At 34.0% G+C, this 27,348-nt stretch overlaps 1 protein-coding gene across 1 annotated transcript in view; it reads left to right on the forward strand.

The window, feature by feature from the left end:
- LOC132752897 (puromycin-sensitive aminopeptidase-like) overlaps window positions 1-26,418 on the forward strand; it is a 28,187-nt gene extending 1,769 nt beyond the window's left edge. The window contains 19 exon segments of the mRNA XM_060743303.1: window positions 6,202-6,360; window positions 8,889-9,089; window positions 9,520-9,616; window positions 10,196-10,263; window positions 10,265-10,345; window positions 10,348-10,359; window positions 10,704-10,870; window positions 12,132-12,237; window positions 13,141-13,296; window positions 14,519-14,600; window positions 15,233-15,369; window positions 16,789-16,923; window positions 18,509-18,728; window positions 19,851-19,993; window positions 21,107-21,163; window positions 22,393-22,500; window positions 23,869-24,021; window positions 24,972-25,019; window positions 25,510-26,418. Of these exon segments, the coding sequence (XP_060599286.1) occupies window positions 6,202-6,360; window positions 8,889-9,089; window positions 9,520-9,616; window positions 10,196-10,263; window positions 10,265-10,345; window positions 10,348-10,359; window positions 10,704-10,870; window positions 12,132-12,237; window positions 13,141-13,296; window positions 14,519-14,600; window positions 15,233-15,369; window positions 16,789-16,923; window positions 18,509-18,728; window positions 19,851-19,993; window positions 21,107-21,163; window positions 22,393-22,500; window positions 23,869-24,021; window positions 24,972-25,019; window positions 25,510-25,650 (2,271 nt within the window). The 3' untranslated portion in view covers window positions 25,651-26,418.
- Window positions 26,419-27,348: the final 930 nt, after the last annotated feature.

A 27,348-nucleotide genomic window follows, 5' to 3' on the forward strand; every position in this document is an offset into this window, starting at 1 on the left:
TATGGTCACCTCTTTGAGAATTATTTCTACTTTTTCATTTTTAGCTCACCTGAGCATATGCTCAGGGTGAGCTATTAGGATCACTCTTCGTCCGTCGTCCGGTGTCCGTCGTACGTCGTCCGTTGTCCGTTCACACTTTTCAAACGACATCTCCGCTGAAACCATAAGGCAGATCATAATGAAACTTCACAGGGATGTTCCTTGTGTGAAGCCTTAACAAAGTTGTTCAAAGAATTCCATTCCATGCAGAACTCTGGTTGCCATGGCAACCAAAAGAAAAAAGTTTAAACATCTTCTTCTAGAAAACCAAAGAGCTAGAGCTTAGATATTTGGTATGAAACATCTTCTAGTGAGTGTCTACCAAGATTGTTCAAATAAAGCCCTGGGGTCAAAATTGGCCCGCCCCAGGGGGTCATTGATTTTCCCTATATGCATATAGTAAAAACTTAAAAAAAATCTTCTTTAAAGAACCCAAAGAGCTAGACCTAAGATATTAAGCATGAAACATCTTCTAATGAGTGTCTACCAAGATTGTTCAAATAAAAGCCCTGGGGTCAAAATTGGCCCGCCCCAGGGGGTCATTGATTTTCCTATATGCATATAGTAAAAACTTAAAAAAATCTTCTTTTAAAGAACCCAAAGAGCTAGACCTAAGATATTAAGCATGAAACATCTTCTAATGAGTGTCTACCAAGATTGTTCAAAATAAAGCCCTGGGGTCAAAATTGGCCCCGCGCCAGGGGGTCATTGATTTTCCTTATATGCATATAGTAAAAATTAAAAAAATCATCTTCTAAAAACCCAAAGAGCTAGAGCTTAGATATTTGGCATTAAACAATGTTCTAATGGATGTCTACCAAGTTTGTTCAAATAAAAGCCCTGGGGTCAAAATTGGCCCCGCCCCAGGGGTCATTGATTTTCCCTAAATGCATATAGTAAAAACTTAAAAAAATCTTCTTTTAAAGAACAAAAGAGCTAGACCTAAGATATTAAGCATGAAAATCTTCTAATAAGTGTCTACCAAGATTGTTCAAATAAAAACCTTGGGGTCAAAATTGGCCCCGCCCCAGGGGGGGTCATTGATTTTCCCTATATGCATATAGTAAAAACTTAAAAATATCTTCTTTTAAAGAACCCAAGAGCTAGACCTAAGATATTAAGCATGAAAACATCTTCTAATGAGTGTCTACCAAGATTGTTCAAATAAAAGCCCTGGGGTCAAAATTGGCCCCGCCCAGGGGTCATTGATTTTCCTTATATGCATTATAGTAAAAACTTAAAAAAATCATCTTCTAAAAACCCAAAGAGCTAGAGCTTAGATATTTGGCATTAAACATGTTCTAATGGATGTCTACCAAGTTTGTTCAAATAAAAGCCCTGGGGTCAAAATTGGCCCCGCCCCAGGGGGTCATTGATTTTCCCTATATACATAGAGTAAAAACTTTAAAAAAATTCTTTTAAAGAACCCAAAGAGCTAGACCTAAGATATTTAGCATGAAACATGTTCTAATGGGTGTCTACCAAAATTTGTTCAAAATAAAAGCCTGGGTCAAAATTGGCCCTGTCCCAGGGGTTATTGATTTTCCCTATATACATAGAGTAAAAAGTTTAAAAATCTTCTATTAAAGAACCAAAAGAGCTAGAGCTAAGATATTTAGCATGAACATGTTCTAATGGATGTTTACCAAGTTTGTTCAAATAAAAGCCCTTGGGTCAAAAATTGGCCTGCCAGGGAGAGGGGGGGGGGGGGCAAAAGTTCATTGTTATTCTTTATTTGTGTATAGTAAAAACTTAACATCATGAAATATCTTCTAATGGGTGTCTTCCAAGTTTGTTGAAATAAATGCCCTTTGGTTTAAACTGGCCCGGCCCTGGGGGCCTATGTTCAGGTGAGCGACCCCAGGGCCATCATGGCCCTCTTGTTATATAACACATAATTTTTGAGGTCCGTAAATAATATGTTGTAATGTAAAATTCTTAACAGAAATGTGTCCAACAACTTCATTTGCTCAAGATTATTGCATTATAGTCTGTCCCATCAAATTTGAACATTCCATTTTTTATTTAATATAATAGTAAAATCATTTAAATTAATGTCATGTTAACCCTTACGTCAATATCTCTAGGCATGTTTTTCATTTTTTTCATAAAGTCAGTAATATGGTCAAAATGTTGAAATTATATTTTTTCCTGTTGACTTACGTTGTAACCTGACGTGACGTCCATTTCAAAATGGCGGCGCCCATATAGACGTCATTTAGGGTTCGTCTCACAATTAGCGCGAAAATGTACTCAGTGATTATAAAAAATTATTACTCTTATTCACTTACTAATCAATAGCTAAATGTTATCATTAAAATGAAAAATGACATAATAAAGTTGGAGCCTAAAAGGCAATTTTACTTAAGCAACCATTATTTGAAATAATCAAAATCATTTGAAGTGAAAATATCAGTAAGGTTTATAAATTATAACAACAAAAGATTTAACAATTAGCATGATATACCGCCGTATTTTTATATTTTTTAGAGAAAAGAACAATGAAGTGATTTGATTAGATAGCTTTTCAATCAAGCGCGTATCTTGAATACCGCAACGCGTCGTAGGGGAGCGGGAACACAAGCTAAAAGACTATAAAAATTGTTCTTCGCTAATTAATGTTTAATTTACATAATTCTGTAGTTGTCTGAATTCTGTCCAAAAGTGTGTATCACGTCTATTCAAAAACAGGTTCAATGGGATACAAAAATATGTTACCCTTGCTATTTCCAGAGACATAGATAACATATATGTCTCTGTTATTTCGGATGAGATGTTCGTGTGCTAAAACTTTACGTAGGTTTCAACTTTCACAAGAAATCGCCAACAAATACTACATTATCATGCAAATCTGACAAAATATATTAAGAAAACTGATTCACTATACGTTCAGCATTGGTTTGCTTGTCACCACAGTGTCTACTTTAACTAACTAGCTTTGAATAAGCGACAATAAGTGCTGCTTTTTTGTAGTACATATAATTATTTTGTTAATATCGATGAAGGGTAGATCAAGTCAAAGAGAAACGCCGAGTGACGTTCTCAATATTTTTAGCCTTCCGAAAATTTGAAAATATTCAAACAAAAGATCTAGCATATTTTTCGCGGGAGAAAAAATACCACGTATTGTAATACTATATTTTGTAGCTAAAAGAGTAGAATTTACAGAAGTCTTGAATAACGAGATAATATATGTAGGGAAACTATTTCTGAGAAATATAAAAAATAGTTCAAAAATATAAAATCAAAACGAATGTTTTATGTAATTAATGGAAAAAGTATTGTACTGTTGTATTTTCATGTCATTTTAAGTATGTTTAAAATTATTTTTAAATGTTATCAATCGTTTTATATTGTTAATATATGAATTGAAGGTGTAATTTTTAGCTCGACTATTCGATAAGAATAAGTAGAGCTATTGCAGTCACCCGAGCGTCGGCGTCGGCGTAACCACTTATGTTAAAGTTTTTGTAATAGTTCAAATATTTTTCAAAAGTCCATTGACATAATGGCTTTGAAACTTTGCACACTTGTTCACCATCATGACCCCAACCTGTAGACAGGAGGAGGTAACTCTATCAAGCATTTTGACAGAATTATGCCCCTTTTTCGACTTAGAATTTACGTTAATAGTTTTTTGTAATAGTTCAAATATTTTCAAAGTCCATTGACATATGGCTTTGAAACTTTGCACACTTGTTCACCATCATGACCCCAACCTGTAGACAGGAGGAGGTAACTATATCAAGTATTTTGACAGAATTATGCCCTTTTTTCGACTTAGAATTTACGTTAAAGTTTTTGTGTAATAGTTCAAATATTTTCAAAGTCCATTAGACATATGGCTTTGAAACTTTGCACACTTGTTCAACATCATGACCCCAACCTGTAGACAGCAGGAGGTAACTCTATTAAGCATTTTGACAGAATTATGCCCTTTTTCGACTTAGAATTTACGTTAAAGTTTTTTGTAATAGTTCAATATTTTCAAAGTCCATTGACATATGGCTTTGAAACTTTGCACACTTGTTCAACATCATGACCCCAACCTGTAAACAGGAGGAGGTAACTCTATCAAGCATTTTGACAGAATTATGCCCCTTTTTCGACTTAGTATTTACGTTAAAGTTTTTGTAATAGTTCAAATATTTTCAAAGTCCATTGACATATGGCTTTGAAACTTTGCACACTTGTTCACCATCATGACCCCAACCTGTAAACAGGAGGAGGTAACTGTATCAGGCATTTTTTTTACTATCAAGCACTAAGAATAGTCGAGCATGCTGTCCTACCGACAGCTCTTGTTTAATTTACAATTAAGTTGCAAAATCTGGGTATACAAAAATTATTTTAAATGCCATCAAGACAAATTTATCTCAACGCTGAAAATTATCTGTTTGAGGTTACATATGCCTAACCGCCCTCTGTCAATGCCGCAACTGGAATAGCGCGAGGCATTTTGTTACGTCATATATTTCGTAAATTGTTGTTGACGTAATAATTTTTTTTCGTCAGGAATCCATAAGCATTGTGATGTTGACAACAGTACTAAAATTGATGGGCCGTTCTTGAATTATGGATTTGGAACATGCTGAATTATGATGTGTTTCATTTACATATTTCATTTGCTAACCCAGATAACTCCACAAATTGAACAATGTTTTAATAATGAAACGGATTATTAGTTTGAAAAAATCTGGATCATCAAAAGTGTAGATCTAGGAGTCTTGACTCATGTCATTCAGGATTTTTGAAGTAAAAAGTGGGATCTACGGAACTGGGTAGAAACTGACAATGAAGGAATCTTCAGAATGCGAATTTGTCGTGACGTTTATAAACTATTCAGCATAAAAGTAAGTGCAATTTCTAGATCTACTCCATGTGACTCGATGTTCTTGTTGCTTATTTTTTAAAGTTTTCCATCATGCATTGCAACTAAACTGCTGCATCTTGTAGATCCAGCTTTGTAAAATAATCATGAAACAACCCGAGAAACTCATGTATATTTTAGAAACATGACACGTGCTTTCTCCCGTTCATCTTCAAATGAAGAGTACTTCCGCAAATGGCTACGAAAATAAACAACATAGATTTACCATAGAGAAATCAAAATTGGCTTTCACAAGAAAAGTAGACACTTTAGAAAAAAATCCTGAAAAATCTCGAGGGTGACTTTTTTTTAGTTTACATAAAAGTTTTATTTTTTATTCAACGTCGTTTTGTTAATTCATACCAGGCAAAAGTGCATTTCCATTTTTAATGGGACAGACTATAGTATCTTTATTCTATATATTTGGATTAAATATTCTGTTTCTGGCATTTATATTTTGACAATGCCTTTGACACTGAACATTATTCTTTGAAATTATCTTTGGAAACTGAATGAAATGTATGCTGACAGGTGTAGGTGCAATGAATTGGAGCATAAAGAAGTTACTTAACCTATTTAAGTTTAGTGCTATTTCATTTACATTACGGTGTGATAAAATACCAGTACATCACATTTGAATGACAAATCAAATAACAATGTTTGATTTTAATTTTCAATTAGCTATATACGGACAATGATCAAGTATAATCACATTCGCTGGTTAAAGAACAAGTTATTGTAAATTTCTCTTTTGAAGAATACATTTATTTTTAAATTGACCCATTTAGCTCAAGTGAAGGAACCGATGATTGGTTGTGTTTTAAATTAGGGGATATGCTCGTTGAATGCAACGCTTCCTTTGTTGATATTTGTTTTCATATTTTAAACAAATAAAGTGGAACACAATAGATTGGCCAGTTGTGTTGAGTATATAAGAACAGAAAATGAGAATTTTATTGAAAAGTGGCTGACTGATTTTCCGTGTATAAATTGAACCTTAATGATGTGAATAAAACATGAAATAAACTGTTGTCTTTATTTTGCACAATAAATGTTCTGGGCCTGTGATTTTCTCTCTGGGCCTATACTTCTGCTTGGGTTGAAGGCCCAAATGGCCTATGATCTAAAAAAGTTATTTTGCACACTGCACTTTAGGCTTACATTACAGCATTTTTACAATAAATAGTAATATAAGATTGATACACCTTTTTTATGTGCATTAACATACGAAGAAGCATGAAGATGTTAAAAGTTATGCTGTTACTGGTAATGGATTATCTTGATTTTTACAGATCACTTCACCGACAACAACTGTGACCTTGAACAGTATAGAAATAGATATCAGCTCTGTATCATACCTGGCGGAGGGCGAGACCAATGAACTTGTTGGTACAGTGGCGTATAAGAAGGAAAATGAAACGGCAACATTCACTTTTCCTAGTGAACTTAAGGTAGGCATTTTACATTACGAATTCAGGGTTCGCAGAAGTCTTGAAAAGTGCTTAAAAATGATCTATGTCTTGAAATGTGCTTGAGTTGAGAGTGTCCTTGAAAAAGTGTGTAAAAAGGGCTTGATTTTGGGGGAAAAAATCCTTGAAAATCTCTGATTTACGTTAAAATAACAGTCACCATCAATTAAGTAAGAAATTATTCTTAGTATACTGTATTAATATATATGATATTCTAACCGTATTTCTGAAGAAAGCTGTTTTGTGGTTATTCTTGGGTGCCCTTTTGTGCCTGAAAAATTGTACGGAGGGGCACCTGATGTCAACCTCTATCAGTCAGGCTGCAAATGTGCTATATGACCCTTAAAGTGTTTGCGCGATATAACCCCACCAGGGGAGGCAATCCATTTCATGTGATATTAAAAGCATCTCGTGCATTTTAATAGAAATGCAGGCAAAATTTAAGGACTTTTGTTAAAAGTAATGATTTAATTACGGAAAGTGTAAAAATAAAGTTTTAAACTTTATACTTGTAAATTTTTTTTCGTTTTTTAAAATTTTTTTTTTTGAAAAAAAATTTTAAATAATTTAGAAATGGGAATGTAATTTTAAAAATGGGGGGAAAAAAATTATTTGATTTATTTCTATTGTTGAGGTAAAGGTTGGGAAGATTTGTTTAACCCGGGGAAATTGGTGACAAAAAAGAAAAAATTTTTCGAAGTTAAAACAAGGGTTTTGGTTTAAAATATGGCTTTAACAAATTTTGAGGGAAATTTAGTGTTTTTTTCCTTTTTTTTCTGTTTCCAAATTGGGGTTAAAAATTTAAAATTTTTTTTCATTTGGGACTGTCCCCTTAAAACCGTTGGGTTTAAAAAAATTTTTTGTTGTTTTTGGTAGCGTAACACAGTTTGAGGTAACATTTAAATTTTTTTTCCGTTTATAGGCTTTTAAAAAGTTTTTTTTTTTTTTACTGTGCTGGGTTTCACAGTTTGAAGGGGAAAAAATTTAAAAGTACGTCCCCTTTTTTAATGTTTATTTCATGTGGCCCCCAAGAAAACATAAATTTACGAAGTTGTAAATATTGTAAAAAATGTTTTTTTGGCCCGGGTTTCCCCTGGAAGATGGGAAACCAAAAGTGAACCGATAAAAAAACCCTTTAAATTTTTTACTTTTTTACGCCCGTTTTAGGTAGGGAAAAATAATGTTGTTTTTGCCGCTAAAAAAAAAATCAAAAATCCCCTTAAAAAACATTAAAGGGCCAATTTTAAAACAAAAGGGTATTTTCTTTTTTTTAAAATGTTTTCATTTTTACAATGATCAAGAAGAAAAAAATGGTGGCACATGCCCGGACGATAAATTAAAAAAAACTAAAATTAATTTCCCTGTCCCCTTTTATTATGTCCCAAAAATTTTAGTAAAATTTTGTTTTTTAATTTGGGCCCCCTTTGGCCCATTATTAGGGAAGGGGAAATTTCATTTAAAAATGGCGGCCCCCAAAAGCAATAAATTTTTAATAACATTTTAATTTGTGAAACCGGCCCTTTTACCTCCCCCTAAAGGCTTTTCTAGTTCAATTTTAATAGAAATGAAAAATTTTTCAGGATCTTTATGCAAGGAAACCTTCCCCTTTCTTTGGGGAAACCCGGGACGAAAACCCCTTTGAAAACCCCACCCGATTGTTTTAAAAAAAGTTGCCTTGTCCAAATTTGGGGAAGTTGAAAAATATTTATTAAATCTTAATTTTTTTCTTTTGGGGTTTTTACTCGAGGTGTTTTGAAATTGGAAAGGCAAATGTTTAAGAGGGCAAAAAAGTTTGGTCAATTTAAAATTTTTGTATGGGTGTTGAATTTGCTGTATCTGACAAATAGAAGGAGGGATGTTGACACCCCTTAAAGGGACTCAACTGAGGTTTTTTGACATGACAGAATTTTTGACATAACCAATAACTTTTGTGCAAATTTTCAGATCATTCCTTCATCCCAATTTTCCCGATTGATAATTGTTATTGTGCAAAATGACCCTAAAATGAAAAACGCTTTTAGCTCAAATCAGACTAAGAATTGCTCTAACTACAAATTTTTATAATTCTGAGTATATTTCTTTATTATCCTTTACAGATTAATTTTTTTTCCATTTTAAGTGCTTCACTTAAGATCTATGTAAATTTCAAATTTTATATTTTTAGTTTTTTAGACCTCAGTGGAGCTCCCTTAATACTTTCACTAACATATTGAGACATTAGATTTTAGATGTGTCACGTATATGGTATGGCACAGCCTTAACATAAAAAAGTTACTCCATATTCGGGTACTACAAGATATGAGCAAATGTCATATCTTTTCATAAAGAAACAAAGTTAACGCTGAAAATCTAAGGATTTTATTAGTATGGTTGGTTAAATGTTTAACACGGTTGATAGGTGGCGATTAAACGGTTAGAATTTTTTTCTAACTGTGATACCCCTATTAGAGTTTACCTGGTGCAGTTGGCATTATTTAAGTTAGTTTTATGTCTTTATGTTTATTTTGCAGCCTGTTATATCCGAGTCTGTGGACCCCGCCCATCATAACCATAAAGTATTGAGGTACGGCAAATCACCGATCATGTCAACCTACCTGCTGGCATTTGTTGTCGGAGAGTTTGATTTTGTGGAGGGCACGGATGTGAATGGTGTGAAGATAAGGGTGTACACACCTGTAGGCAAGAAAGAACAAGGACAGTTTGCACTTGATGTAAGAACACATTGCTTAGTATATATTCTGGCATCTGTTTACTTAAATTTATGTTAAAATAGTTATAAACCAGTTCCTACCATTAAAGAGTCTTTAGTGAAAGGATGAATTCAATTAACAAAAGAAAATTGTAAAAAGTAATAAAAAACTGTTTTTACTCTCAAATCACCTTAACAATTTTGTAATAAATAAAATTTTATACTCTTATTAAAATGTATTTGTACAAAACACAGTGAAATTTGGCTTGTTTAGCCCTAGAATTAAGATATTTTGAACAAAAGTCAACAAAAAAAAGAATTAAGTTTGGAATAGAAAATGGAAGTTTTGAGAAGTGTTTTTAAATATGTTCTGTATTCATATCTGAATTTGGTAGTGACCGGTCAATGTGACATCTTGTAATGGTATATAGTTTGATTTTTTTCTTTAACAGGTAGCTGTGAAGACACTTCCTTTCTATAAGAATTACTTCAACATCGCATATCCGTTACCAAAAATAGACCTTATTGCCATAGCTGATTTCTCCGCAGGTGAGAGATATATTTTGCAACGTTTTTTTGTCTCTACAGAATTTTTTTCTACCTCGTATCTTAAATATATCAAAGATTGGTAAACATGGACCTATTCCCTAGGAGGCAAGGACGAAAACAGTTGATTTTTTTAGTTGAAAGTAGTATTTAGGCATCTCTTTTGAAAATAATTTAAGAGAATTGAAGCTGGAGAGGGAGAATACCTCCATGACAATTGATTTGGAACATCTTGCTAATGGTCATGGTCTCTCACGAGTGATTCAAAATCGTTTTTGAATTAGTAGTTGGTCACTTAGAGATATTGAAATCTTAGTTATCCGAAGCTGTAAGGTGGTATCGACTGCCGAGATATGGCCAGGTCAAGTTACATTGGGCATAAAAACCCAAGAATCATTGGTTTAAATCCTACTTTGTGCCAGCACCCTATTTATTTTTCTTATTTAACATGAGTATAGGGTAGTTCCTTGAACAAGTCTTGAGATTGTTTCTAATAAATCATCATGCTTTCTTTTTGATTAAGTTCATGAAAATCATGTGTAACTAAAAATTGAATTAAAGCTCTTCTGTTGACAGTTAAAGGTGCCCATGCTGAGAACTGGGGACTCGTCACTTTACAGGGAAACCAGCCCTTGTTGATCGACCCATCATGAATTCCGCTCCTCAAAAACAAAACCAATGGTTGCCCTCGTTGTTCGAGAACATGAACTGGCTCATAAGTGTTCTGGCAACTCTTGGTTACCATGGTAACATTTTTTGATCCCCAATTGTTATTCAGGCTTTTAGACAAGCATAAGCCCCATAGCTAAGAAATAACAATGTGATCATGTTGCCATCAGTAAGATTTTATAAAGTGTGAAATAAAGTGTTTTCCATGATGAATTTGACTAAGAATAATAAAGATCTTAGCATATTTGAACATTGACCTGGAAAGTAGAGTAATATTTGATAATATTGGTGTATCATCAATATTTTTCATCTTATATATCAGCAATATGCTAACCACTAAATCAATGACAGCTCTAGTAATTTCATTTATTGTATATAGAATTTTATGCTGACATTGCAAGTTTTTGTTTTATCACATCAGGAATGGTGGACTCATTTGTGGCTGAATGAAGGATTTGCTTCATGGATAGAGTATCTCTGCGTTGATCATTGTTTCCCGGAGTTCGATATCTGGACGCAGTTTGTTAACCAGGATCTAGGTCGTGCCCTAGAGCTTGATGCTTTACATACAAGTCATCCAATAGAGGTACTCCTATGTTTAGTCTAACAAATGTTCCGTAATCAGGAATCAAAGACAGGAATCAAATATGCCCCTTTAAATGTTTAATCTAACAAACGTTCCATAATTAGGAATCAAAGACAGGAATCAAATATGCCCCTTTAAATGTTTAATCTAACAAACATTACGTAATCACAAAATCAAAGATAGGAATCAAAGATGCCCTTAAAAATATTTAATCTAACAAACATTACGTAATCAATTAATAAAGATGCACCTTAAAAAGTCCATCTGCTCAGCTCAATAGGGATGCATCAGATTTGTAACCGCAGTGGTTGCTGGTTTGATCCTTTGAGCGAGGCATATAATTTCTTAGTGACTGTTGATCTCAGACATTGAGTCTAATGGTCATTTGTTTAACACCTTTGATTAAAAAATCATGTGGGATAAGTAGTGGGTCACTTGCTTAAAAATTGGAATTACTGGTTAGTTATCCAGGAAAGCAGGTTAGGTGGATTGATCACTGAGATATAACCAAAATTTGTAGGTTTGTATCTTGTCAAGAGCCATTTAAGTCATTCATGTTTGAAAGTTAAGTTAGTATAACAGTCCTATGAATATTGAGGTTCTGCCCAGGTGATGGCTTAAGCTTTAATTAATGAATATGAATAATTCAGTTCAAGATCTTAATTGTTATCATTATATTCGTTATCTTCATAATTATGCAAAAGTTCAAATGTGATGGAATTTTATATCATTACCTCTTCAATTTTAAATTTCATCTGTATAGTAACAGTAAATCAGCTTGCTACACAAGGGGCATCCATGGCTGAGTGGTTGATGTTGTTCATTTCATACCACTTGCTCCTCACCGTTGTGGGTTCGTAACTCACCAGGGACTATGGATTCTTTAATGTGAGGAAGTTATCCAGCTAGCTTATGGAGTGTCAGTGGGTCTATGTCTAAGGTCATCTACCAGTAAAGCTGGAAAATGGCCATATGACCTTAATAGTGTTGGTGCAAAGCATAATTATTGTCGAAGATGTGTTATGAATTAATATAATATCAGCAAACATTTGCAGCATAACGACTCAAGCCATATAAAGTGTGAATAATGAAAACATTGGTGCTGTTATATGTATCTCTTTATTTGAGAAATGTTTGTGCATATATTTTCATCATAAAACTTTTAAGTATGTCAAATAAATCAAAAGTTTTCTGATGAAAGTATGTTAAAGTTTTCTGTATAAATGTATATTAAGTATAAATTTTCAATGTTTTTAATAGGTAACCAGTGGGAGGTCCGCGGACGAGGTGGAAGAATATATTTGACGCTATACTCTTACAGCAAGGGAGCCTCGGTCATCGGAATGCTTCCATAATAATCGGAGATGCAGTATGTATATACATATGAGCCGTGCCACGACAAAACCAACATAATGGGTTTGCGACCAGCATGGATCCAGACCAGCCTGCGCAGTCTGATCAGGATCCATGCTGTTCGCTATCAGTTTCTCTACTTGTTATAGGGTTTGTAAGCGAACAGCATGGATCCTGATCAGACTGCGTGGATGTGCAGGCTGGTCTGGATCCATGCTGGTCGCAATCCCATTATGTTGGTTTTGTCATGACACGGCTCATATACCATATTATACAGTATCAGAGATAGAAAATTCCACTCGTACGCTCATAATTATGAGTAGAATTTTAGAGAACTCGATACAGGATGAGTAGAAAAATGTTGCCTGTTCATTGGGTTTTAGAAGGGACTGGTCCTGCAGGACGAGTTATTCTGAAAATATTTTTCGGTGCCTGTAATATTTATTCTGTAGTTATTTGTCGGAACATCGGTGGTTCTACTCCGGTGCCGGCTTGTGTCAGAAATGATACATCGAGGGGCACCTGAGGTCTCCTGCCACCAGTAAAGCTGGAATGTTGCCATATGTATCTTTCTGTGTTGGTGCGATCGAAAACTCAAGCAAAATTTTAAAAAAAACAAGTGATTGGTTTGAACTTTAAAATTCATTTTTGCAACAGGTCTTGCCGTTTGAAGTAGGTGTTAATAAAAATGAATAGAAAATTGGAAAAGCTTTAACCATGAGAATTCCTATTATTTTGATTCTATGATGTATAAGAAGGAAGCCATGTGTATTCCTTTTATTTTCATTCTATGAATTATTGGAAAAAAGCATCCTTCTATGTTGAAATATTTAAAAAGAAAACTTGTATGAACAGTTTGTTTGCTATCCTGTACTAAGAATGGAGATATGTATTTCATAAATAGTTTTTTTTTTTTCAGGATTTCAGGAAGGGCATGAATAGTTATTTGAACAAGTTTGCATACAAGAATACATTTACTGAGGATCTATGGGCTTCACTAGAAGAGGCTAGTGGTAAACCTGTAGGTAAAGTAATGACAACATGGACAAAACAGATGGGCTTCCCAGTGATAAAGGTAATATAACAGTGTCCTTCTTTTGTAAAATTTGAGGTTTAGTTGCATTATGATATGACCATCTTAATGGGCACTGTAAGAAACTGAAAATTTGACAAACCTAGGTCAGCTATATGCCTTAAAAAGACACCTGTATGCAAACTGTAAACACAATTTACCATACGGTTTATGTGTTAAGGACAACATTCTGAACATAGCTTAGGTATTAGAAGGGATCTTTTTCAGAAATGAGAAAAGTCTTTAATAGCTTATTTAAATACTATTCAAAGCAGAGGTAATGGATTAGGGTGGTCATACTTAAAGTAGGTGAAAAATGCATTGTACTGTATCAGTGTTTTTCGTTCTTCATTAAATCTAAGGGAAAAATGCTAGGGTCTTATAAGTGGGAGAATAAGAAATTTGTATAAAAATGACTTCAACCATTGACTTTTATAACTGCTGTGACATGACTTTTTATGTTCAGGCCCATTAATCCTCAACAGTTTTTTATTTTTGGTGAAGATTGAAAAAAATTGCTGATTTTTCATATAGCTGAGTCATCTTTTTGTCTCTTGCTATTTGGAACTTAGTACAGTTGTAGTGATTTATTGGGGCATCAGTGGCCCAAGTGGTTATGGTCAATGACTTCAAATAACTTGCCCCTCACCTCTGTGGGTTCATATTCTGGCTGGGCCTTGGAATTCTGTCATATGTGGAAGCTATCCAGTTAGCTAATGGAATATTGGTAATTCTAGTTGGTGGCCATTTCATGCATGAAATAACAAGGTACCTGAAGTCTTCTTCAACCAGTAAAGCTGTAAAGTCGCCATTAGATCTCTACTGTGTTGGTTCAACATAAAATATTAGCAAATCAAAAGAGAAAAAGTAAATAAATAGAGGATATTGAATGAGTGTAACTTAATACTGAATTAATTGAACAAGTTGAATAAAATTTATTATGCAAGCCACTAGCAAGCATATTTTATTCAACGAGTTTCAGCTAATTTAGTATTATCATATACTAAAAATAGAGACTTTTTGAAGTGAAAAAGAACCATTTTTCATTGATGCACCTTTAGTGTAACACTAACATTTTGCTCGTCTTAACGCTATGTTTATATAAGCAAAATGACGTCAAATCAAAACATATGCACGATCATGCATTACCATTTTTACAGATTCTCAAAAACAGCATAGGTATATGATAAGATGTTTCGAACAATATTCTATATTGATATTTCAGGTATCCGAGTTACAGGAAGGAACTAAAAGAATATTACAGATTTCACAGGAGAAATTTAATGCGGATGGCAAAACGAAAGAAGGTATTGTTACTGGGATACCTATATTCCTTTTTAGTCAGAGTTGCAATTGTCATTTTTTGTCAATTCTGTTTAAGAAGGCAATGACAATTTCTAACCTTTCCAAAACTGGGATGTTTTGTGTGTGTATGATTCATACGATGCAATGCTAGTGTATTTAGGGATCTTTTTGCACACATTTGTTTCTGTTTTAACCAAAATTAGGCAAAAATGACGTCCCCTCTTCAAACTGTATAGAAGTGTTTGCATAAATGGCGATGAATTACATTGTGTGCGTGTAATAAGTTGGAAGAAAACATATATTAGTTCAGTCTCACTAAGTGCTTCCTGTAAAACATGAAACAAAAATAAGTCATATACTTACGGACAACAGCAAACGGCCATTTTTTACCCTCAGCTTCTACGACGAATACTCCACTGCCTCTGTCATGGACCCACTGCTTCTATGAAAGCTATGGCCAGTGTGTAGAGAGCAATTAGTTTATAAAACTTATTTTGATTCAATTGTGTTGGAAGCTGTATTGAAACACTCTCGTATCTGTTCCTTGAAATAACCAGTACTAAGCAATGAATGTAAAAGTTTCCTGCTCAAGGAAACATCGGTGGATTGAGTTAAAATTTTACTTTCTTTGCAGGAGAAAGTTCACAGTGGTTGGTTCCCATCACAGTGTGCACATCCAAAAGTCCTGAGGTACCAGTAAAAACAGAACTGATGGAGGACGCTAAGATGACTATCGTACTGGATGATGTTGCGCCAGACACGTGGGTCAAGGTTAAGATTTGTTTACATTTTTATAGTGGATTGGTCTACAATGGGCACATTTGCCATAAGTTTTTCAAGAACAATTGATAAAAACAATAGTAACAGAATAAACATATCATTTGGATATTCGTATGAAATATTTCTTGAAAATACACATTTTCATATTTTATCTGAATTTTGACCCCAATGTGTGACCTTTGCTTTAGCCATAGGGACCTAAATTTGATAAATTGAAATAAATAATTTTGATAAAATTGAAATAAATGTTGATAAAAGTGTTCCAAGTGATTTTGGACTGACACTTTTGTTGCTGGAAAAAAATTTGTTCTACATGTAGAACAATCAAAATTATATTCTGCTATACATATATATGTTATATCGGATCATGCATCTAACACTTCACCATTAACATACATGCCTAGTTCTTTCATGGTCTGTTGTTTATATATGATACTAAATACAATCAACATAATTCTTCTGTTTTTCAGACCTTCCATTATGAACTAATTCACTTAAATGTATATATATTATAGTTAATGACCGATATTGGCCAACATGTATGGATTGCTGTAGATATGATTGAAACCTGAGGGCTATCATGAGCCGTCTTGTGAACTCATTAGGTAGAGCATTTCACTGACTCTAGCGACCTGGGTTAGATTCCGGTCAGGGCGCTTTCATTGGGATTAATCATGAAATCTTTTCTACAGCCATTTGCACTGTACCTCTGGCATGTACAGACGTTGCCTATTCCTTGCAAAAGTGAAGGCAACTAGTACTGGTAAACTACTTGACAGCTTGCCCAGGAACAATGCGGTGGCTGAAAGTAGGTCTGGTCAATTCATTGTGGCTTATTGCGGTGATCCAGAGGTTACAATACCAACTCCACCACAACCATTAGCATTATACAGATCTGTACCTGTTTTCTGTAGTGTTAATATAAGTGGGAAAAAATTTTGAAAGTTGTAAGTCATCCTTTAACTTCCCATTTACTGAACATATAGAAGGAATTTCTGTATTTGAGCCGCGTCACGACTAAACCAACATAATGGGATTGCGACCAGCATGGATCCAGACCAGCCTGCGCATCCGCGCAGCCTGATCAGGATCCATGCTGTTCACTATCAGTTTCTCTACTTGTTATAGGGTGTGTAAGCGAACAGCATGGATCCTGATCAGACTGCGCATCCGCGCAGGCTGGTCTGGATCTATGCTGGTTGCAAACCCATTATGTTGGTTTTGTCGTGACGCCGCTCATTTCAATTTTGACTTTTGATGACATGTGATACTGCCTTATTACTCAGGTGAGTGATCTATATTCCATTGGGCTCTCTTGTTCAACTGCCTGTTAATTTACTGAAGATATACGTGTGTTAATCTTATTAATGTTTTTTTGATGTCTGAAAGTTTCTGTGTTTTATATTACAGTTGAACGCAGGTTCTGTTGGTGTATACCGTGTACAGTACTCGTCAGAGATGTTGGCGAGGTTTGTGCCCGCAGTCAGAGACAAGGCATTGCCTCCGAGAGACCGACTTGGTCTGCAGAATGACCTTTTTGCACTTGTAAGTGAATACGTTGATTTATCTGAACTTTTTGCACTTGAAAGTGAATATGTTTATTAGTAGTATTCACTATTACAAGAATTTACTGTAACAGTGGGTGTAACCGTGATCTTTCATTTAATGTATAAAGAATACAATAAAGTTCATGACATCAGAAAACCTTAACCGCTAGAAAATAGACCTCTCTTTAAAACAATGTTCTCGAACAATCAGTTAAAGTAAAATAGTTGTATACCTTTTAAGGGCTTTAGCGATTTTTTCTACTTTGTGTATTCTAACAACATTATGTCAAACTGGTTACATTTACAACAAACAATGTGTAGCCCTTAAAGTCCAATTGAAAAAATGTAGTAATTTGTGAAAGTTATAGTGATGTTTTTAATGACCAATGTATTCTAAACTAAACAAACTAACGTCTTCAAGTGCAAAATTTTAAAATGTCAAAGTTAATGTTTGTTAAATCTAACATTTTTAGCTCGACTTTTCTATGAAAAGGGGAGCTATCCTACTCGCCCCGGCGTCGGCGTTAGCGTCGGCGTTGGCGTCACACCTTGGTTAAGTTTTTCGTACCACCCCACTTTATTTCAGAAGTATTACAAGTATGGCTTTGAAACTTACCATACTTGTTCACCATCATAACCTCCATCTACAGACAAGAGTACATAACTCTGTCAAGGTTTTTGACAGAATTATGGCCCTTTTTTGACTTAGAAAGTGTATTGAGCTTTGGTTAAGTTTTTTGTACCACCTCACTTTATTTCAAAACCATTGGAGGTATTGCTTTGAAACTGACCATACTTGTTTACCATCACGACCTTCATCAACAGACAAGAGGACATAACTCTGTCAAGGTTTTTTGACAGAATTATGCCCCTTTTTGACTTAGAAAATACATTGAATATGGGTAAAATCCACTTATTGCCTTAACCCTTTGAGATATTGCTTTGAAACTTTTAATGCTATTTCACATCATTACCCCCCATCTGTACGCAAGAGAAGGTAACTCTGTCAAGGGATTTGTTTTAAAAATTAAGGCCTTTTATCGACTTAGAATCTTGGTTAAGTTTTTTGTACCAGTCAACTTTTTGACTGAACTGTTGAGATATTAAATTGAAAGTTGGCAATACTTGTTTACCATCATGGTCCCAAACATGGGCAGGAGAAGGTAATTCTGTTAAGGATTTTATTTGAATTATGGCCCTTTTTGACTTAGAAACTCAGTTAAAATTTTCATTCTTGTCCACTTGTTGACCTAACCATTTGAGATATTACTTTGGAAGTTGGAGTTCTTATGTGCCATCATGAGACCTATCTGTAAGCAAGAGAAGATAACTCTGTGAAAATGTTTCTTGATTTGTACTTAGAAATTCCTAGTTAAAGTCTTGTGTGCCCTTAACTGTCAAAGTTTTGTTTTATAGGCAAGCACTAAAAAAGTCGAGCGCGCTGTCCTTCTGACAGCTCTTGTTATTAGTACGGTCGATTAAACATTCAACACTGTTATAAGGTCTCCATTTAAATGGTTATCCTTTTTTCTAACCGTGACACCCGTAACGATATATACATATAAATATATATATATTTACAGGCTAGAGCAGGACTGGCCTCGTCGGTGGACGTACTGAAGGTCGCGGAAGGTTATATCAATGAAGATAACTACACAGTGTGGTCTGACCTCACCATGAACCTCTCCACTATTTCTAATATGATTCAATACACTGATGCTGAAAGTAACTACAAACAGTTCACGAGAAATCTGTACGGACCTGTGGCTAAAAACCTAGGCTGGGAAGCTAAACCTGATGAAGGTTAGTATTATTTGTACGAGTTTACCTGGTTCATTTGTAATCATTTGAGCCGCGCCATGACAAAACCAACATAATGGGTTTGCGACCAGCATGGATCCAGACCAGCCTGCGCATCCGCGCAGTCTCATCAGGATCCATGCTGTTCGCTATCAGTTTCTCTACTTGTTAAATGGTTTGTAAGCAAACAGCATGGAGACCGCCTCCGTGGTCGAGGGGTTAGAGTCGATGACTTCTAATCCAGTTACCCAGTTACCTCTCTGGCGTGGGTTCGATCCCCAGGAGATGCTTTGGTAGTTTAGCGCGGAGGAAGGTAGTCTAGTACTGGTGTAACTCTCCAGGAACGATGGTTAGGAAACCACCCGCCTTTGTGACTGAAATACTGTTGGAAAAAGACGTAAAATGAAAGAAACAAACAAACAAACAGCATGGATCCTGATTAGACTGCGCGGATGCGCAGGCTGGTCTTGTTCCATGCTGGTCGCAAACCCATTCTGTTGGTTTTGTCATGGCGCGGCTTATTTGTGCATTTAAAGTGATATTATGCTTATGATGTCATTGTCAAGTTAAGCTGAATTAACTTTATATTTCAAAAGATTGACTTTCAATGAGGGTAAGTGTAATATTGGGTGTTTTCCTGCTTCATTCGTAATTATTTGTGCATTTAAAGTGATATTATGCTTGGTTTTTATATGTGAAGTTGAGCTGAGTTAACTATACATGTATATTTGAAAAGATTGACTGTTATATTGGTGAATGATCAACAGTTAATATTTGAAAATGTTGAGGATAAAATCTGAATCTGCCTCAAATAAAAAAAGTCTGCCCCACTCTTTTTATGAATTGAACATTTCAGGGAGATTCCAATGGATATTTATCTAGAAATTTCCATGGGCCACCCAAGTTATTTATCGTTCATTCAAAGTGAATTATAAAATTAGAAGGAATATAATCATTGTGAATTATTTGAATTATTGTAAATTAGGAAAAGCATTGTGAATTAGGAAATGATAATAACATTTGTCACATATATTTTCTCTAGTATTATAGTTAAGTGTTAATTTACAAACAAAGGACTGTTTGAAGTTTATAACAATATAAGTGTCTACATATTAAATATTACAGGTGTGTTGACAGCAATGTTACGTGACCTTGTATTACTTGTCATGGGTCGTAGTGGTGACCCAGATGTTGTTGCCGAGGCAACCAAGCGATTTGAAGCTCATTGTGCAGGCACTAGTAAAATACCAGCAGACCTCCGGGCTACAGTAAGTCTTTAAAGTACAACGAAAAAATGAGTGATACATTAAATTTTCTGTTCTACTGAGTACTCGAGTATCAATTTTGTTAACCGGTTCATAGACGTTTGGATCCAGTTCCCGATTGACCAGTTTCTTGTTTCCATCCCTCTCAAATATGTGTTAAATCTAAATGTAACTACTATTATATTCTCTTTAAAATTTTTATTCCTTCAATAAATGCCCCAACCTCATTTTTCGACAAAGAAAATGGAAATTGAGTTAGGGTATGAATGCAAGGGAAATAGCACAAAGTTTTACACAGTTTGAGCTTCCAAAAGGTTGGAGGGTGTTTATAAGGAAATATATGGTTTTATCAAGTACCCATGCCTCTTTTGCAACATACGGCCAAGCATTAAAATATTTTGATATGAAGTCACTTGTTATATACAAACATTGCATTGAAATGTTATAATGTTAGCGTTATACTGTGGCCTTTTCACTGAAAAAATTATTGTTTCTTTTGTAAACCATTCTTATTTTGGGTATGTGATAAATAGAATATTATATTTTTGTAGGTGAATTACTAAATTTATTGAAGAAGTTAATTAAAAGAATTTCATGCTCACCAGAGGCTTGCATAATATAATTTTATCAAACACATTAACCCTTTCACTGCCATAGGGACGGCTTAAGCTGTCCCTGTTATTTTCGGCGTATTTGCCATATGGACGGCTTTAGCGTTTTCTATAATAATAATAGTAATAATAATAAATTAGTAATAATAATGATAAAAATAATAATAAATACAAAGAAAATTATACCATCGACAATAATAATTATTATACTCACAGATTTGGAAACATATATAATTATTATAATACTAATAACGAATAATAATAATTATATTAATTAATAATATAGTAATTTCTTAGAAAACCCTCTGGCAAATAGGTGATCAATAAAACAATAACCCTCTGGCAGCGAAAGGCTTAAATAAATTTCTTATTGAACATAACTTTATTCAGTATGCTCTATTTATGTAATAGAGACTGCGAAGTTTTGTTTTTGCTTACTTATGATACTATGTTCTCATAAGATTATCAATACAAATATGATGATTGTATGTATTTTGTTTTACAGGTATATGCAACAGTATTAACAAATGGCACAGAGGAAACTTATGATAAAATGCTCAAGGTAATTATAGCCCCCCCCCCCCCTCACTCATAAATTCGCTTAGACCGCAAGCAAATTACACACACTGATATCCAATGTTCTATAGAAGCGCAAAAATATGACTATTCAGAAATTATGTTTGTTGTAAATTTGCGCTAAACATGATTTCGCAGATCAAATGTCACCGCAAAGATCGCGAAATTTGAAGCCCGCAAATATTTCTACACATACAATATTGTATAACAGTTTTGTATATTTACTGTTGTATGACAGTATATAAATAACACAGGGGCTTGTGGGTAACAGTAAAAATATCATCACGAGGAAAATACCTCGGCTACTCCTTGGGGTAACAGTATTTTTACGAGGGATGATATTTTTACTGTTACACCCAAACCCATGTGTTATTTATTTTATTACCCCCGAACAAATACTGTGATGATCTGAATTTGTAAACTAAATCTAACTGTTAACAAAAATAAACCAAGAGTAGCAATAACTAACTGTCCTTACCTTGCAAGTTTTAAGTGTACTGTAGGCCTACTTGAGAGGCTGTTTTTCTTTTATTCTTTAAGCAAGTGATGATATCTTCCAGTCATAAACATACAAAAAGCTGTGTTTTATTTAGAAAACAAAACACTACCCCATTTATAAGGTTATGATCTGTGAAATCTGGTCCTTCTGTATCCTGAATATTCTTAGCATGGTTTTTGACAAAGTGCATTTACAAAATAACGATGATATCCTACAGATGTCTGTCCACCAACTCTATCTATAACTTTTCACTGGTTAAAATTGTTAAATAATCCTTTGTTGCATGCTTTAATTGTCTGCATGTTCCAGTTTGACACAAAATTATTCACATTACAATTACTTCCGTTGAAAACGGATGTTTACTTTTTGACTATTCAACAAAAAGATATTTTATATGTGAAAAGAACTCTAGGGTACAAAGAACTAAATTTTATGAGAGTCATAGTTACTTTGGTGATGCCCTAGGCCTTATCGTCGAAAATAAGAATGAATCGAGAGAGAAATGGCGGCCATTTTATTTCATTTTATTTAGAAAATAGACCACTTGACCAGATTTTATACTATATAAAAAAATACTGTTACCCATGTAACAGTACAGAATTCTTAGTCACGAGGTACACTTGCATTAACAGTAAGAATAACTCCCAGAGGCCTATGGGAAATTAACATTACGAAAAAAGTGAGGGTTAATAATATTTAATATTGTATATTTACAGTTGTATGACAGTGCTGACATGCAGGAAGAGAAGGTCAGGATCAGCAGACTACTTGGAAAAGTGAAATCTGAAGCCCTCATCAAACGTACACTGGACTTTGCCTTATCTGTAAGTTGATATTTTAACATATATTTTAGAAAAATTGTTTTATTGTATTGCAAAAGCTATATTCTTTATGTTTTATAAATAGGAGATCTGGGCTGCGTTTCATGGAGAGTCCTAAGTTAATCCTAAATCCTAGGACTTATGACCAACTTTAGGAGAAAAAGTTTTTGCACTCGAGACCGTTTCAAGTAACTGTCCTATCTTTTGTCTTAAACTTAAGACTTATGACCAATTCGCTATCCTGAAAAAAGTAACAAAATACAATGGCACGCGCATAATCCCGGATTTGATTTACTCTGTAATTGATTATAGCAAGTATAAAAAGTAATGTATTGCCCTCTTATCATGTTGAGTGAAAATATTTACTATATTTCACGAAAAACAATAAAATAACCGCTTTATTTAATTTCATAGTAAAAAAATGGTTACTAACCCCTTTGCTTGCTATGCAACTGCAATTTTACAGCGCAGTAATAATATTATTTATAGATGCATCTTGTTTTGCACGCAATACTTGGCGCTAAATTGTGACGTCATGTAAACAACTCTTTAAACCTCTGTACAGCGTTAATGACTGAATTAAAGATATTGGTGTTCGGATTTATTTTCTTAGTTAGACCATTATCTATCATTCTAGATAGTTTTCAAAAAAAAATTCAACAAAAAGTTTTTTTGATTTTTGAGTGGTTTTGACTTAGGACAATCTTAAGATACCTTTAATACACTCCTAGACTTAGGACTGTTTTTGGTCATAAGTATAGGAGTCATAAGTTAGGACCTTTTTTAAGACTTTCTTTGAAATGCAAAATTGTCACAATTTTTATCTTAAGACAAACTTAAGACTTAGGACTCTCCATGAAACACAGCCCTGTATCTCAAGTTTTGTAGCTCAAGTTGCATTTTGTAAAGTGGAGTCCTCAGGATGAATGTGAAACCAATGGTGAATTTTTACAAAACCAGAGTGATAATGTTCACCAGAGTAGCTCACCTATAGATATTTACACACTCACACTACTTAGGGGGCTTAAAGATTTGTCCTTGTCTGTCATGCTGTCCATCCAAATACTGATAAAACAATGTATTATTTAATTTAAAGCATCCTTGTCAAAGGACAGGTTTAAAGTACTTTAGTATACTTTCTGTACAACATTTAAAAAGAATCGGAACTAAAGCAAGAGAACATTGTTTTCTTATGAATATATAGCTTATGACTATTTCAATAATACATATCCTTGATGTAAAAAAGTGTTGAATACGGAATGAAACCAGATCCAAATGACTTGTGTGTTTTTCTTCAGTTAGAAGTGACCATTTTTTTATTACAAAACTTTGCAGATGTCTGATATTGTGTTAAATATTTTATTTATTCAGGACAAGGTAAGGTCTCAGGACACAGTTTTTGTGATTGCTGGAGTAACAGGATCAGTGCTAGGGAGAGATTTGGGTTGGAATTTTGTCAAAGACAACTGGACAGAGCTGCACAATAGATACCAAGGTGGATTTTTATTATCCAGGCTTACAAAGGTTAGTCTAAAAATAGTCAATATATAGTTAAGATACAGGTGTGGTGTTGTTAGTTATTGCTCCGGATCACAGCATTAAGCCACAGTTAAGAAATTGTCAAGATATAGGCTTTATAAATGCATGTACTGAGTAATTTTAGTTCTGGGGCCTATATTACAGAATTGTTAAGGAACCTGACTTCGAACCACTGACACTTAACTGCTGTGGGTTCGAATCCTGCCTTAGACTTTTGACTGTTTCATGTGAAGAAGCTATCCAGGTAGCTAATTGAAAGTTGGTGTTTCTACATATATGTCTTGCTCCACCAGAAAAGCTGGAAAATTGCTGTATTACCTTAAGAATTTTGTGACTTAAAACGTAACCCACCCCCACCTTTCTGCCCTGCTCCCCAAAATATACTTGGTTCAGACTAAAAACATATTTGTTAAAAAAAAAGTTGGTAATTACTGGTTAGTTACCCAGGACAGTCGGTTAGGTAGATCACGAGTCAAGAAATGACCAAAAACATGTTAAATTTACCATGAAAAAAGATCACAAGGAACAATAAACATTGTTGAATGTTTTGTCACATGTGTATTTGTGATATTTTAGTGATAAAATTGATCATTGTAGTGACTGGTACACTATTATCTTTAAAACTAAAAGATTATTGAGATAGTAAAATTCAATACATGTACAATAACATAATAAACATATGAGCCGCGTCATGACAAAACCAACATAATGGTTTTGCGACCAGCATGGATCCAGACCAGCCTGCGCATCCACGCAGTCTGATCAGGATCCATGCTGTTTGCTTATCAACTCTATTACAAGTGGAGAAACTGACAGCGAACAGCATGGATCCTGATCAGACTGCGCGGACGCGCAGGCTGATCTGGATCCATGCTGGTCGCAAAACCATTATGTTGGTTTTGTCATGACACGGCTCATATGTCTTTGCATTACAGTGTATGACAGAGAACTTTGTTACAGAAGAAAAGGCTGGAGAAGTGGAGGTTAGTGTTTTTAAAAGCTGTTACTTTGAAAATCATACTAAAGAAGACCTACGTAAATTAAAAGAAAGATGCTTGAATATTTTCCAGAACATTTTTTGTGAGTCTTTAAGGGTATCAGTTTTATAATGAATGTCTCACTCAGTACCACTCAACCCTCTAATGTTTATGATTTATAATTTATTTCATTAGAGGAGACTATATTCCTCATATATGAAGGGCAGTTGATCCAATTTAGGGACCGCTAGTGCACGAAAAATAACACAGCTTGGCACAGGAGTTCCTCCTTCACTAAGGAGGGTTTTAAAAATGTCACGGCGACTAAAACCACAACCATTAGGAAAAAAAGAAGAAAAGGCACTTTGTGTGATAATATTTGTATTTTTATAAATTTAATTTCTCAGTTTAAGTTGCAAGAACTTGTTTCACAATCGAGCTTAAATAAATACGTTTAAACCAAATTAATTTCTTATTTTGTATGTTTTCTATACAGGCATTTTTTAAAGCAAACCCAGCTCCAGCTGCCGAACGAAGCATACAACAAGCCGTGGAAAATGTCCGTCTGAATGCCCAGTGGATGAAGAATGAATCCGAAAAAGTGATGGCTTTCTTAAAAGACCGTCCGTCAGCCTAAATGTGTTCCTCGGTCTAGATGTGGCACAAGAACACATTTTCGAGACTTTGAATATGATATCATATAATGATGTGTTTCATCATGTTTGAAAAATTTTGAGTTCGAATTTTGAATGATCAACCAGAGGACCAATTTATATTGTACTCAAATGAGTAAATGATAGACTAAAATGTTTAAAATTATGAAATATGTGTTATTTAAAGCTGCATGCCTCCAAATAAGCCGAAATATTTCAAGACAGTTAAACTTGAGAAAAATGTATGAAGATTTTTTGAAAAGTAAAAAGATTCAAGATTGAAGTAATAGTTTATGTGTTATGTGCTATAAAACACTGATTTTGTTGTATTTTTTGCCATATTTCTACTATGTGACCAATGCAGTAAGTGCTATTTTTTATGTATTTTGACCTATTTCTAACAATTAACAATAATTGTAAGTGCCCTTATAGTGTGTAAATTTTTTTCTTTGTTCACTTCACAATATTCAATTTTTAAACACATTTTTCAATTTTTTGTGAAATTCAAATTTATCTTGAGGCATGCTGCTTTGATAATTGACGTGAGTTTATTAAGCTTTAAGTGCTAAATATATTAATATACTGTTTACAAAAATTATAGAAAATGATTAACATATAAATGGAAGTATTAATTTCTTGAATGATTATGATTTACATATAAATGAAAGTATTAATTTCTTGAATGATTAAATATCTGCTTAAATCAATAATGGCACCATTTAACCATTGAAATTCTTATTTCAATGTTTTTATTTAATTGTAACATTTTTCTTTTCATCGAAATCAATAATGAATTATTAAAATCAATTTTGGTTTGTTTTACTTTTTACATAGAGTATATAAGATTTGCAAATAAATGCCGGAATTTTTTACCCTTAGATAGACATTTTGACTGTAATATCTGAATTTTTATCAAGGTTTCCTATTTTCTGCTCGCCATTAATTTCACCGACTCTTCCTCCTTTTCGGGGCGCCTCCCGCAATCTACCCCTTGGGGTTGAGGAATGGAAATAGGGGACCATCTAACTTTAAACTGGATTAGGGTACAATAGACAATATACCTCATTCAGTAACAATAAATCAAGGGCAAAGACCCATCATTCAATCTAGACAAAACAATTCAATCAAGAGAAAACAATTCAATCTGGAGAAAACAATCCAATCAAGAGAAAACAATGTTATCAAGAAAAAAACAACATTCAATCAAGAAAACAATTCAATCAAGAGTGAGCAATTCAATCAAGGGGGGAATTCAATCAAGAGTAAACAATTCAATTAAAAGTTAACAATTCATTCAAGAGAAAGCAATTTCAACGGAGAGAAAACAATTCAATTAAAAGTTAACAATTCAATCAAGAGAAAACAATTCAATCAAGAGTTAAAAATTCAATCATGAAAAAGCAATTCAATCATGAGAAAACAATTCGATCAAGAGAAACAATATAATAAAATATAAAAAAAAGTAATATACATCTAAGAAAATCTGGCTTGCGCCATGAAAATCTTTAGTAACAGTTTGCATACCAAAATAGCATAATATCATGAATTATAGCAAGATGTGGAGTAACAAATATGGCATCAATGTAATAATTTTCTGGGGGTTCTCTAAAAAAATGAAATCTGTATGTTACACATAGGCTTTTGGTGCATTTTTAGAATGCACAAGAAGTAAATTCAAGAGT

The sequence above is a fragment of the Ruditapes philippinarum genome, unplaced genomic scaffold, assembly GCF_026571515.1.
Source record: "Ruditapes philippinarum isolate M1 unplaced genomic scaffold, ASM2657151v2 ctg421_1_1_1_1, whole genome shotgun sequence".
Taxonomy (NCBI): domain Eukaryota; kingdom Metazoa; phylum Mollusca; class Bivalvia; order Venerida; family Veneridae; genus Ruditapes; species Ruditapes philippinarum.